Source organism: Podarcis melisellensis, assembly GCF_964234715.1.
Source record: "Podarcis melisellensis genome assembly, chromosome: 11".
In the NCBI taxonomy this organism is placed as follows: domain Eukaryota; kingdom Metazoa; phylum Chordata; class Lepidosauria; order Squamata; family Lacertidae; genus Podarcis; species Podarcis melisellensis.
This window is the reverse complement of record NC_138543.1, coordinates 35,314,965-35,328,717: the sequence shown is the minus strand read 5'-3', so window position 1 is coordinate 35,328,717 and position 13,753 is coordinate 35,314,965. Positions and strand designations below refer to the sequence as shown.

The following is a 13,753-nucleotide window of genomic DNA, read 5'->3' as shown; positions in this document are numbered from 1 at the left end:
TGAAAAAGATGCTTGATAGGTCAGTCTTTGGCTACTTGTCCTGACAGCCAGAAGTACAACTTCCACATATTGAGAGACAGCCTGACTCTGGAATGATGCTGGAGACTAAGAACTGAAGATGGAAAGTACAAATTAATGCTAATGCTGGAGGTGGTATCCACTAAAGTAGTTCAGTTTCCACAAAATCTGTGCCACAGAGCTCCCTTCTCCTCTTCTTGAGTGCTCCATAAGTCTGTTCTGGGGATAATATCCAATCCATGCAGAGCAAATTTGGAGATAGCATAGAGGCATCATTGCACTAGCAGAACCTCATTGGATACCACTCAATATTCCCAGAAAATGATACCATCAGATATTACTTTTTTATTTATAATTCTCAAGTAAGGCAAGCTGCTTCAGAATTTGAATATCACACAGTTTACTGAATCTTTGTAACTGGTTTCAAATGATCTATTAGCTCCGCAGTCATCCTAAGAATAAAGTTTAAAATGTACAGGTCTTTTTTTACATATACAGAAAGTGTATGGTTTAATCTGTGTATTTTCCTGAGCTGAAGGATTGTAGCAGTTAGTTGAACCTTAATACTGAACTTAATAGTTATTACTAAAATGAAAAAATGTCCTACCTGAATAGGATCTTGTGTCAGCCTCATGGGCCCAATTTCTGTCTCGGTTGCTGAAGCCTGCTAAATGAAAACAGTGTTTAAGATTTCTGCCCCAGTGTCAGACCATGTTAACAGCATTTATCTGAATATATTACACAAAAATAAAAAGGGAATATAATTAATACAAAACAAACATTAACATGACAAGTTTTACACGAGGGCTCAGTTCACACATGGCCTGGTTATGTATGTGGCAGGGTAACAGAATGACCCTTGGGATTCTGCACATTTATCCCACAGCATCCATGTGCAGACTCTAATGCTTATTACAGTGGTGGAGCAGGAATTCAAGCTCAAAGTTCACAGCAAAGGACTGTAAACCAGTCCCCAATGTCAGTCTGAACAAGGCTACAAAGGCATAAGATCCCAACAAATGACTAACTTTTAATGCCCTAGCAAGCTGCACCTTCTTGAAAAGCCTAAATTTCCAATCTACAGTAGTTTCATTGTGACCCTAAATGCCTTTTAGAATGAATTAATATTTAAATATGAGTGACATAGCCACATGCAGACTAGCATTGTCCTGTATGTAAGGAGTAAGTCCAATTGACATTAATGAGACTTATTTCCTAAGATTGAGTTGTGTATAATGTATATTAATTCCAAGCTGGGATGTATTTCTGTTCCAACCCATGTTCTTCCGATACACCACTGTTTCTTTTCCGATGCAGTTTGGTGTCCAATAAAAACTACATTATTTCTCTGTCCACCGTGGTGGAATCTTACATAATTATGTAATTTTGAATACATTTGAATACACTATTCATTTCAATGCAAAAGTAATTCATTTCAGTGCAAAGAAAACATAATACAAATGGGGGGGGGGAGTAATCAACAACATATCATTGGCAGGCTGAAAACAGCAGCAGCAAATACTGATTGTATTCTCTGGTTTGATTTCTGCTCTGGGCATAGGGCAAATAAGCAAACAGCAATTTCTTACCTTCATAGGATCTCCTTTGGAAAATGAATTTAATCTTGTAGTTTTCGGTGGACTGCACCTGTGTCTATATATCAGTAGTTTATTATTTTTAGTATGCATACTTGAGCCACTACTGCAATGTGGTACAGGTTGGCCTACATAGTGAATGATGGTTGTGAAAATGATGGTTCCATTCACCTTCAGTGAATGGAAGTTAATATTAAAAATGTTTGTGAAAGTTATGACGGTGGGTATCTGTGAGAGTCAAACTTCTCCAGCTTTTGCTCGGAGTCAGAGATGCCCCCTACTTCAGTTTCCAAAGGGGAAAGTAAAGTGCTTCATAATACTAGCATAATATATCCTTCCTGAAACAGCTCTCAAGCAGATCTAGTATGAATACTCAATATTTGACTCATAATCTGACCTATAATCTTCCTTCAACTCTGCTCTCTGAGTGGAATCCAGATGCAAGTTACATTCTTTATTTATTCTAATATTAATGATACTGTCCTTAATTAGCTCAACTCTGGCTCTCAAAGTGAATTACAGAAAAAGCACAATACTGTTGCACCCCACCCCAATCACAGAGCGCTGCGAGATTCCAGGCAATTACCCAGGGTTTGTGTTTCCTTTTGGGAAAGAGGCACAGCAGAGACTGTGGTGTCTTTATGAAATATGGTTCATTTACACATAAATACAACTTGAGCCTACTGTGAAGGGGTTCACAGCATTAACACCCCAAAAGGGTCTTGTTTCTCCCATGGCCACAGCCTTGGATCGAACAAAAACCAAACATTGCTCTCCCTCTCTTTCTCCATCTTGCTGCTTTCCTTCCTAGGTCCCATCACTGCTACCTCTGCTCAAAACTCTGGCTTTATCTGCCCATTTGCTGCCTTGCATCCAGCACCTTAATCCCCTTTAATGGCTCATCACCCAAGCTATCACCTCACCAGGAGGCTAGTTTGGCTTTTCCGAGAATTAGAAGGCTTGATTACATTCTAACACTTGCTGGATCCAGGGATTAGAGGAGTTCTGGCACCCAGTTTACCACCCCAAACTCATAAAAATACAGCTAATTTCCGTGGGAATTAGGTGCACTTCACTGATACTGTCCACAGTACCCAGCAAAGTATTTACAATCGCTACGGTTTACTCGAACAGTACTTCAAAGGGCTGTGGCTGTGCAACACACAGCAATAATACAAAATTATCACACTGCGAAATTTCTGTTGACTTTTGCCCAGCCTTTTAAATTAATATTACTGTGAGATAAACTGCACCAAGCTTTTCTCACAATGGCAGACTTTACTTACCTGTTGCTCCCGGAGTGGAACACAGAAAGCTGCCTCATGCAAAGTCAAATGAATGGTCCTTCTAACTCAGGAATGCCTACACTAACTGGCAGCAGCTCGTCAGGGGTCTCCCCCAGCACTAGTTGGAGGTGTCAAAGATTCAGCCTGGGACTTTTTACATGCAAAGTATGTGCTCTGTCACTGAGCTACAGTCCTTGTGTTGGTCATTCTGAAAGCTTCCCTTACTTCTCTGTTTGGTTCTTCCCAGTCCTTTCTCTTTGAAATCTGTAGACATGGTTTGAGCACCTAAAGCCTTTGGCTTGCTGTGATCACACACACAGTTCCATCATAATATATGGCTGGGAATCTCCCTATGCATAGGGCAAGAGGAAGGAAGGAGGCCGTATCTGGGTTTGGCCCTGGAAGATTACACCAGGGGCCTTCCTGCTGCCTGCTCTTGTGGCTGTGTGGTTAAGAGTGTTTTGCTCTGTGGAGAGGAGGGGCTGGGTTCCCTACACTTTCCCATCTGAAGTCATTTCCCTTTGCATTAGTGTTCCTTCCTCTGAGAGCCAGTGTGGTGTAGTGGTTAAGAGCGATAGACTCGTAATCTGGTGAACCGGGTTCACGTCTCCGCTCCTCCACATGCAGCTGCTGGGTGACCTTGAGCTAGTCTCTGAAGTCTCTCAGCCCTACTCACCTCATTGGGTGTTTGTTGTTGGGGAGGAAGGGAAAGGAGAATGTTAGCCGCTTTGAGACTCCTTTGGGTAGTGATAAAGCAGGATATCAAATCCAAACTCTTCTTCTTCTTTGGCAGCACATAAATGTTCAGATGAGCTTCTAATCAGTGCTGGAGCACCATCCCTGCTGACTTAGTGGCTGGAAGAGCCCAGTCTATGTGTGCCTGGAATGGGCTTTCCTTCTGGCACTAGCCTTCAGACGTTCCTCTGCACCTTTCAGTTCCTTATGCTCCTCTGCACCTTTTGCTGTGACTCAGCTCTATTTCATTTGTAGCCACAGCTGTGTGGCAAGTCCCAGGACAGCTCAATGGACTGGCTCCCATGTTGCTTCAGCAATGTGTGAAGGAGGCTCAGATGACTGTGTTACCTCTTACCGCCTGGCAGCTCACACTGGCATGGGAAGCAACAAAACGATTAGGGCAACTTCTAATCTAATCCTTATCTCCACTTAAAATGACCAGGAGTCCTGACAGTCACTGCCAGTCAGAGTAGGCAATACTAGCCTATAGGGACAAATTGTTACTTGCAGGATTGCCTGACCTCATATGTCCCCACTGAACCAGAACTGGCACTATTACAGGTACCACATGATATTCACTCTGCACCTGTAAGAAATTGATATTTTCATGTGGCAGTATCTACACTTTGGAACTCCTTGCCTATTGACATCAGGCAGGCACCTTTGCTGTACTCTTTTTGGCAATTTTGTTTAGGCAAGCCTATCCAGATATGTAGAGCATTATACATGTTCTAGTTACAGGTAGGTAGCCGTGTTGGTCTGCTGTAGTCGAAACAAAATAAAAAAATTCCTTCCAGTAGCACCTTAGTAAAGGTAAAGGGACCCCTGACCATTAGGTCCAGTCATGACCGACTCTGGGGTTGCGGTGCTCATCTCACTTTATTGGCCGAGGGAGCCAGCGTACAGCTTCTAGGTCATGCGGCCAGCATAACTAAGCCACTTGGGGTGAACCAGAGCAGTACATGGAAACGCTGTTTACCTTCCCGCCGGAGCGGTACCTATTTATCTACTTGCACTTTGAGGTGCTTTCGAACAGCTAGGTTGGCAGGAGCAGGGACCAAGCAACGGGAGCTCACCCCATTGCGGATATTCAAACCGCCAACCTTCTGATCAGCAAGTCCTAGGCTCTGTGGTTTAACCCACAGTGCCACCCGCGTCCCTAAGAATGAAAAGAGGGCGAGGGAAAATACTGCGTTGGCCGGGAATCGAACCCGGGTCAACTGCTTGGAAGGCAGCTATGCTAACCACTATACCACCAACGCTGCAGATAGTAGCACCTTAGAGACCAACTAAGTTTCTTATTTGTATGAGCTTTTGTGTGCATGCACACTTCTTCAGATACCATATACATGTGTTAATCACTCTTTAGCTTAGTGCTGATTTCAATTATCTTTTGAATGTTTTTAAATACCTGTTTCAACTGCCTTTTCTTAATAAATGTAATGGTGGGTTGTTGTTGTTTTGGTAAAGCATTTATAGGTTTGCATCACATGGCAGGATGGAATCTCAAACAAAGATGTGCTTTCCCAATCCCACATTTCCAGCATGTTTGCACCCCTGTCTCAGGGATGTCTATGCTGGCTTTGTCATGTCCACAAAATGGAGGAATGGCAGGATCCCCAAGGATGTGCTGTACAGGGAACTGCCTTGGGGCACCAGGCCCATTGGCAGACCAGCTCAGCGTTACAAAGATATGACAAGAAATGAAGGCTGGAAACATCAACCCCACCATCTGGGGACCCCCTGCAGATGACCTCAGTGCCTGGAGACAAACAGCCAGATCATGTATCTACGTCAGTGACCAGAGGAGGAATGACCAAGGGGAGGAGCACAGAGAAAACAAATGGTGCATCTGCAGCAGCACAACCGGACACCCTCATCTGCCCCAGCTGCAACAAAACATGTCTCTCCTGTATCCGTCTCTACAGACACAGCAGGCACTGTAACTCTGCAGCTGTAACTCTCCCCCAAAGACACACTCCTTCATTGTGCCCCGAGACAGACAGATGTCAACAACCTATAGGTTTTATTACAATCAAGTGGCACATAAATTTTGTGAAATAAAATAAGCTTCTACACATTACTAACATCAAACCAGGCCATGGAGATTTTACTAAGCCAGTTCTGCTTCTTTAAAAAGTGCAAAAGAGAAGCAAGCCCCTGTACCTATCCCCCACTATTTTATGAATATTTTATTCTCCAATTGTTCTTTCTTTTTATTCCATGGTGTGCTCATCCTCCCCTCTGCTCAAGGATGCATCAACCCACCCACCCACATTTTAAAACCCCGTCTAAAATGAAAAGGAATTTAGAGCAGGCAAGGAACATTGACACTAAATTGCTAGCAATTTAAGGCAAAACCCTAAAATAGCAAGCTAATATCTGTAAGACAGCTTTAATGGAATTGATGTGCTCCTTTTCTACATCTGGCATGAAATGACAGAAGAAAGAGCACAGAGCCTTGCATTAAGGGCTAATTATTAAACAGGAGGTAAAACTTACTAGAAGTGCATTATCATAATAGTGTCTCGACATCTCACAGTGAAAAAGTGCTCGTGTGATTGAGATTTGTTTTTTCTAGTTTAGGAATGGGCAAAAATTCAGGACACATTCTGGCTACTATCTTGGCTGAAACAAGAGGCCATTATATATATATTTTTAAAAACTACTTTCTCCACAGTGAGAGGGATTTAATCCATTAATAATTACTCATCAAATCTAAATGCATAAGAGCCCAAATCTGATCACTGTTCATAACTGATAATGAATCTAAATAAAATGAAGGGGGGAAACAAAAAAAGCAAATTTCACATTTGTCCTTATCATGCTCATCATCATTAATCTTAAAATTTAATTTAGGAACAACCCCACCAAATATGTTCATAAGTTCCTTTTTCTTTTTGCATTGCATGGCATTCTTTCCAATAATTGCTTTGATCTATAATTGTATTTTTTAAAAAATCAATCAAACCCCAAGGCATATGGTATCATCTACCAGTTTATATTATAGGGCAAATAATACATATTTATCTTCATAACAACTCTCTTAGCTGGTAGGGTGACACAGGTTAGGAGTGCATGACTGCCTCCAAGGTTTTCCAGTAGGCTTCATAGTCAAATTGGAAATTGATCTGTGGTTTCCCAAGTCCAACACCCTAGCCACACTGTGGGTTGCTTTACTTTAAATTTACAACTACTCTGAAAGTAGATGAGACTAAGAGAGTATGTACAACTGGCCCAAGTTCATCTGATCAATTTGCATTATCAGTGTATCTTTCTAAAGCCATCAGCCTATAGGTACTATTTATATGGTTAATTTAACAAAACTCACACATTAATCTTAGGGATTATCCACACCTCCATTTGCCCTGCCACTTTCTCCCGGGGAAGCCCAGTCTTTAGTGCTGGATCAGAACAAATGGCAATCAGCTTTTCTGCAGATTGACATTTGTTCTGACTTGTCGCTAGAGGGGTTTTTTGCGGGGAAAGTGTTGGGGCAAAGGCAAACCCACGCGGACCCATGCCTAGAAAGTGTGGGTCAAGCAGAAAGCCACCTGGACCCATGCTTTCTAGGCATAGGACAAAAAGTATTGTGGACAAGTCCTTAGTCTTAAAATTCTAAGATATTCTGCTACTCTGTGTTGCTTATCTCACTGTGACAGCAGAAGACCCAAACCAATGCCAGTGATACCATGAGCCCACTGCCTTCACCCCAGCTCCATTCTAACATCTGAAGAGTTCAGCCAATTGCAAGCAGCACTCACTACCTATGTGTTGTGTGGGTAGAATACAATTAGCCAGCAGGAAAAGAAAAACACATTTCTCAAGGGTTGGACTAGATGACGCTCAAGAATCCCTTCCAACTCTACAGTTGTATAATTCTGTTTCTTGATTCATTTTATACCATCTCTTTGATGAAATCCTTGCCTGGGTAGAATTCCTACTGAAAGAATATTTGTCTTTTCTTTCCTGTTAATTTTTAATTGCTTTATCAAAGCTCACTGCAGCACAGACCATGTGCTATTTGTTTTTAAAGACCTTTTATAATTGGATGTGCCACACAGAGCCAGTTTTCAGGAAGCCAAGAAATATTTCCTAATAATAAAACTTTCATAGTGCTTATTGGCTAGTTTGTGCCCTTACAACACAACTTGTTTTCCTTCATATGGAAATCCTATAGTACTTTCATTGGACTGATGCAGTAACTGGTAGTCTTTATATATGCTACTATTTCCTATAAAAAAATTTTTTTTTGTATTGTATCAGGAAACTACAAAATGGACTGATATTTAAGGAATGAAATATTGATAACTATTTCTGCAGTACAAATGCACTCATTAGCTAAACAATGCTCAGAACTAAAATAACTATTTGAAGTACAACCTGTTAATAATGTACCAAACTTCACATTTTTCAACACTCACCCTTGCACTGGGTTTCTGTGCCCTAAAATGTTGCCTTACACACTACATGACCTTGCATTCTGCAATGTACTGAGCCAACAGCTTCAAGTTGCTAAAGAATTTATTAATTATTTTCATCTATCTCTTGAAAATAGGTTTCTGGTCCTCATCATCATTAAGAAAAGCTAGACTTGATATATTTCTAGATTTCCAAAGTCTGGAATATAAACCAGCATTATGAAGCATTTAAGGTAGCCTTCTTAATCCAGAAATCTCTCAGTTCTGTGCTGTCCCTGTTGTAGCACAGCATGGCAAATAGGTGTTGTTATTGATTCCTTCTAGCTCTTCCTATGTTATAATATTGCTTGGTGAATTTTCAGACTTTATTATAAAAGAAGAGAGAGGTGAGCACATCTTTCTACTTCTCAAGAATACTAAAAAAGTTATAATAGAGTTATATAACTTGTTCATAATGATGATAACTGCTGCCAGCACCTCATCATTTAACTAGCACCCCTATTTATAGAAATCCTACACAAAGCCTTCTAAGCTATCTGCAAAGCAAATTGGCATAATTAAGAACTTACTTTCACTTCTGAGTTCAAAACCCATTCAACATACCTGCTTTAATCTGCCCTGACTATAAAAGATGGGGCTGTAATTAAACTTTAGCTGAACAGGAAAAACAAATCACCATAATGTATATATGCTGCTAAGGTTGCTGACACACCACTGTGATTTATAAGATTGTACCCGAATGGGACTATTTGTCCAGGTAGTTATGATTTACTTGCAGCATGAGAGCCAGATGGCATTGCAGCTGTAAGCCTGCCTATCCCACCGAAGGATAAACCACCCAGTGAAATTCCTGGCAGAGTGGCACATTTTCTCTCTACATGAATTGGAGGTAAAAGGAGAATGGTGTCACTGAATGGTGTCCTGTTCTTTACCATTCCTTTTAAATGTGGTGTTAAGACGTGGGTGGTGCTGTGGGTTAAACCAATGTGCCTCTTGGGCTTGCCAATCAAAAAGTTGGCGGTTCAAATCCCCGTGACGGGGTGAGCTCCCGTTGTTCGGTCCCAGCTCCTGCCAACCTAGCAGTTGAAAAGCACGTCAAAGTGCAAGTAGATAAACAGGTACTGCTTCAGCGGGAAGGTAAACGGTGTTTCCATGCGCTGCTTTGGTTTTGCCAGAAGCAGCTTAGTCATGCTGGCCGCATGACACGGAAAAACTGAGGACAAACGTCGGCTCCCTTGGCCTTTAAAGCGAGATGAGCGCCGCAACCCCAGAGTCGTTCACGACTGGACTTAATTGTTAGGGGTCCCTTTACCTTTAAGCAATTTACAAACTCCTTCCCTGAAATGTTTGCAGAAAGTGGTAGCAACAAATGCAAATTACAATGTCCAACCAAGACCAAACTGGTTGCAAGTTGACAGCATGAGTTTTTCATGTGTTTATGTTTATTTCTATCAGTTTCCATATTTACAAAATGTGATCCAGATTAAGTCACTGGCCAGTTGCATCCCCAACTACAAAGGTTTCCTGCCAGCATGCTCTCTGCGACCGGAGTACTGGACGGCCCTTTGCACTCACTTACCTACACAGTAGGGGAAACACCATGTCTCCAAATACATACAGAGACCCAAATATTCCCATTTAATCTGAAAGCATTCTGAATGTGTTATTTTCATGAGTCCAGAACAGGGTTGGGGAACATGCAGCACTTCAAGATGTTGTTGGAATATCCCATCATCCCTGACTATTGGCCATGCTTGCTGGGGCTGATGTGAGCTGGAGTCCAAAAACACCTGGGCTAGTTGAGGTTCCCCATCCCTTTTCTAGCTGTCATAGCCGGATCTTTAACTTGCTCTTTGCCAAGCATAATCGACTTAGACTGACTGTATGCAGCCAGGGTGAGGACCCGTGCTCTTCTAGACGTTAATGGCAATGGTCTTCCAGCCAGTATTGGAAATGGTCCAGAATGATGGGAACACTGCAGGCCAATAGGTTTACCATCTGTTATACTGCTGTTAATTCTGAGGTCTTAATTTACAGGTAGCAGGAATGGTATTTCAGACTGTATTGTGGTTCCACTGAGAAAGCTGAACAGCGTCACTGTTTGAACAGTATGTAATTCCCCACCCTAAGCTAATGACTGTAGCTTTATCTACCCTACAACTCTATTTCTGGTCCTTGCCTCATTCTGTTTCTCTAGTCCTTCCTCCAGACCTCAGTACAGTCTTCTACACACTGGCCCAGTTTGTGTCCTTAGCGTGGATGAGCAAACATGCAGGTGCCTGGAGACTGCACACCTCCTCTGGTCGTGCTGCTGCTGCTGCCCTATTGAAAGCTAAGCCATGATTTGGCTTAGTATTATGTCTGACTAAGCCCCAGGTTTTGACTGCAGCTATGATCTTTTGTCCAGGAACCCATGTTTGCTCCCTCACACATATTCATGGTTTAATGTAGCATTGCATGTGAACCAGGACACTGTCTAGTTGGTGCTGATCTTTTATTCTGGCCATTAGTCTCTACCTCTTTCCTATCCTCCCCCCCCCCTTCTAATTCTGACATCTGTTTTTAAATGTTGATGTTAGCCTTGGTTTCATGAATCTGAGATACTGTAGCTAGAAACTCAATATCCCTTACCCATTGTGACTGGTTCCTGCCTTATTTATTCCTCACCATTGTATCCCATCTTTCCTCCAAAGAGTTCAGGGTAACATGCATTTATCCCATTTTATCTACAGAATTCTATGTAGCACATTGGGGTGAGAGATGATAACTAGCTCCAAGTTTGCCTACTGGACTTCACTGCAAACACGGATATGACTCTGGTCTCCCTTTTATAAGTTGAATGCCCCAATCATTACACCACCCTGGCTGTGTATATGTTAGATCTTGCTAAATTCTATGGACTCCCAGTCCCAGGAACTCAGAATACTTCTGGCTGCTAACAGCCTAGTCGCCCATTACTGTAAACAAAAATCAATCAGGTTCCCAGAAACAGTCTAAGTTTGACACATTGTTTATCCAGAATATTAAAAAGCTGTGGGACGGGGTGGATAGACACACAGTATTCCACACCCTTCATCTCCCACTCATATTACAAGGTCTTGCAGCATCTTACCGTAAAGACTAACATTTATTACGGCATAAGCATTTATAACCTATAGTCCACTCCATCAGTTGTAGCTCATGAATATGGCATAATAAATCTGTTGATCATTTAAGGTCCCACGGCTTGTTTTTACTGCAACAGACAAATTAACATGGCTACCATTCTGGAAACTGTCACATTTAAATTAATTCATGCTTCTGTCCTTTCGGAATACATCTTTGCATTAACCCATCTTTCTGCTGCCACATCTTAGAATACTACATTTGAATAAATGCAGGCACACTTTTCATGAGTAAGGCAAACGGCCTGACAAAAGCCAATTGCACAGAAGCCTTCGGGGTGTGATGTAACTTTGACCCTGAGCTTCAGCATTGTAGCTGCTTGCCAATACTGTACGTGAGTGTGGTCACCTATGTGCATGTACCAGAACTTGGCCAGAATGGGAGGGACCTGTAGCAGGAGTGAGTCACTGGGGTGCCATGGCAACAGCTCCTTTCAGCTGCATCCCATGTGCATCCGCAGCAGCATCTCTGCCCAGCACAAGCTGCAGCTTTTCAGCACCATGCTCCCTTCTCTTCCCTTCAGAGCAGGAGAGGCTTTTTGCCACTGCCAGTGAAAACAGCAGCACCATGTAGGAGACAAAAACATAGAGCGCACTTGATGCTGCCATTTCCTTACCCCTCCTCTCTTTGTGGCTCATGCTGCTCATCTCCTGGGAAACAAGTAAAGAGACACCCATCTAAAAGTCCCCTTTTGGGGGGCAGTCACCCACCCCAAGTTGCCCTTTAGGAGTCAGGCAGTCGGTCAGAAAAGGAGTACGGTGGTAAACTTGGCACAGGCTAAAGTTTCAAAAGCACACACCCACACCCCAGTGGGACACCTCCCATAGCCCAAGGCCACGTCAAATGTATTGAGGGTGTCCCACGGGAAAAAGATTTGCCAGTCAAAAGTTTCTGCCTTCCAGTGCATAGGCCCCACTGGGCCAAGCCTGCTTAGGGTAGTTCCTTCAAGCGGTCGCCTTGACCCCTGGTGAGGCAACGGGACACCCACCCACCCACCCTTTTCATCACCTCATGCCCCCCACCCCAGCTGAGTCTCCCACCTTCTCGGCCCCCAAGGCTGTCCTGCGCGTGCTGGCACCAACCCGCCCCTCGCCTCCTTTACCTTGACGTCGGTCTGGCTGGTCTGAGTCTCCGCCTCGACGCCACAGCAGTGGTGCACCCCGCTCCTGCCTTCTCGGCCGGCGGGCTTCCTGCGCCTGTGGGCCGGGCAGTTTGGCGGCGGCGGTGGCGGCGGCGGCTGCCGGCTCTGGTAGGCGAGGACCGACGGGATGGAGTCGGCCGCGTCGGTCTTGACGAAGAGGCCGTGCAAGGTGGCGGCGGTGCCCTGCGAGATGGTGGTGGTCTGATGCGGGGAGTTGGACTCGTCCGAGTCCCGGCAGTAAATCACGCCGCTCTGCGAGACGTGGATGCTGGGAGCGCAGCCCATCCCTCCGCTGCCGCCTCGCCGCCCAGCCAGCCGGCGGGGCCCGCGAAGCTCCCCGGGAGGAGCTGCCCAGGCGGCCGAGAGAGGCCCCCTCAGAGCTCCCAGCGCTGCTCAGCCCAGCCTAGGGAGCCGCCGCCGGCCTGCTGCTGCTGCTCAACATCGCCTCGCCTCTCACTCGGCGCAAGCGGCGCGCGCCGCCCGCCTCAGGGCGCCAAGCGGTGTTTGCTCGGCGGTCTCTCTACGGCGCCCCATCGGCTCCCCGCGACGCTGCTGCCTGCTTGGCGAGGCGGGAGCCGCCGGCCGCAGAGGGGCAGCTGGAGCCCGCCCGCCGCCGCGGCGCTCCATCAGGGCATCCTTTCATACCCCGCTCCGGGAGGCGGGAGAGGAACCCGGAAGGCTGCCCTCCTGGGGGAACTTTGCGCGCTGCTGCCCCGAGCAGAGCCTGCCAACAGCTGCGCCGCCGCCGCCGCCTCGCTCACCTTTCGCGGCTGCCGCAATCCCGGCTGCTCCGGTCTCTAGTGGCAGCCTCATCTCTCCTCGCCCTCATCTCTCTCTCTCTTTCTGTACCCGCACGCCTCCCGCGCCTACGTCTGAGGTCTGGCCACAGGCAGAGCGCCGGGCTGTTTGGCTCTGGCAACCTGTTGTTGTTCTTTGGACTCCAGCTCCCATCATCCCTGACCATTGGCCGTGCTGGCTGGGGCTGATGGGAACTGGAGTCCCACCGTCATCCGGAGGGCCACAATTTGCCCCATCTCAATGGGTCGGCAAAAGGAAATGGCGAGCTGGTAAACAGGGATGTGTGAGGAGCGCTGCTGCTTCACTTTCTCCATAGGAATGAATGGGAACCATTTCCTTATCGTAGGCGAAAACACTAAGGTGCAATCCAGGGAATGGAATTTCTCTGGATACTATTGACCCCTCAGACATTCATTTAGGTAATATGAATGCCCATGGGGTAGAGTAGCATAGTGGTTCTGTCTGGGCGGGGTGCATTTACAGTATTATAATGTGAAGAGTGCCCCCACACCTATAGCTGTACATGCAAAGGGGAAGGCTCTCTCTGTGCAGGGTTCCTGGTCATGAAGAGGGATTTACACAGTGAATGAGCAT

General features: G+C 45.1%; 1 protein-coding gene across 2 annotated transcripts in view; it reads right to left on the bottom strand.

Annotated features, from left to right (window-relative positions):
- The window catches only part of PDE8B (phosphodiesterase 8B), a 41,451-nt gene extending 28,064 nt beyond the window's left edge, over positions 1–13,387 (bottom strand). Inside the window, exons 1-2 of one of the 2 annotated variants that reach the window (XM_081929354.1) lie at positions 12,323–13,387; positions 626–685 (exon numbers count right to left, since the gene is read on the bottom strand). In XM_081929354.1, coding sequence (XP_081785480.1) covers positions 626–685; positions 12,323–12,646 — 384 coding nt within the window. In that variant the 5' untranslated portion in view covers positions 12,647–13,387. The remainder of the gene's footprint in view (positions 1–625; positions 686–12,322) is intronic. The other variant, XM_081929355.1, reaches the window with a different exon arrangement.
- Between the last annotated feature and the right edge of the window lie 366 nt (positions 13,388–13,753).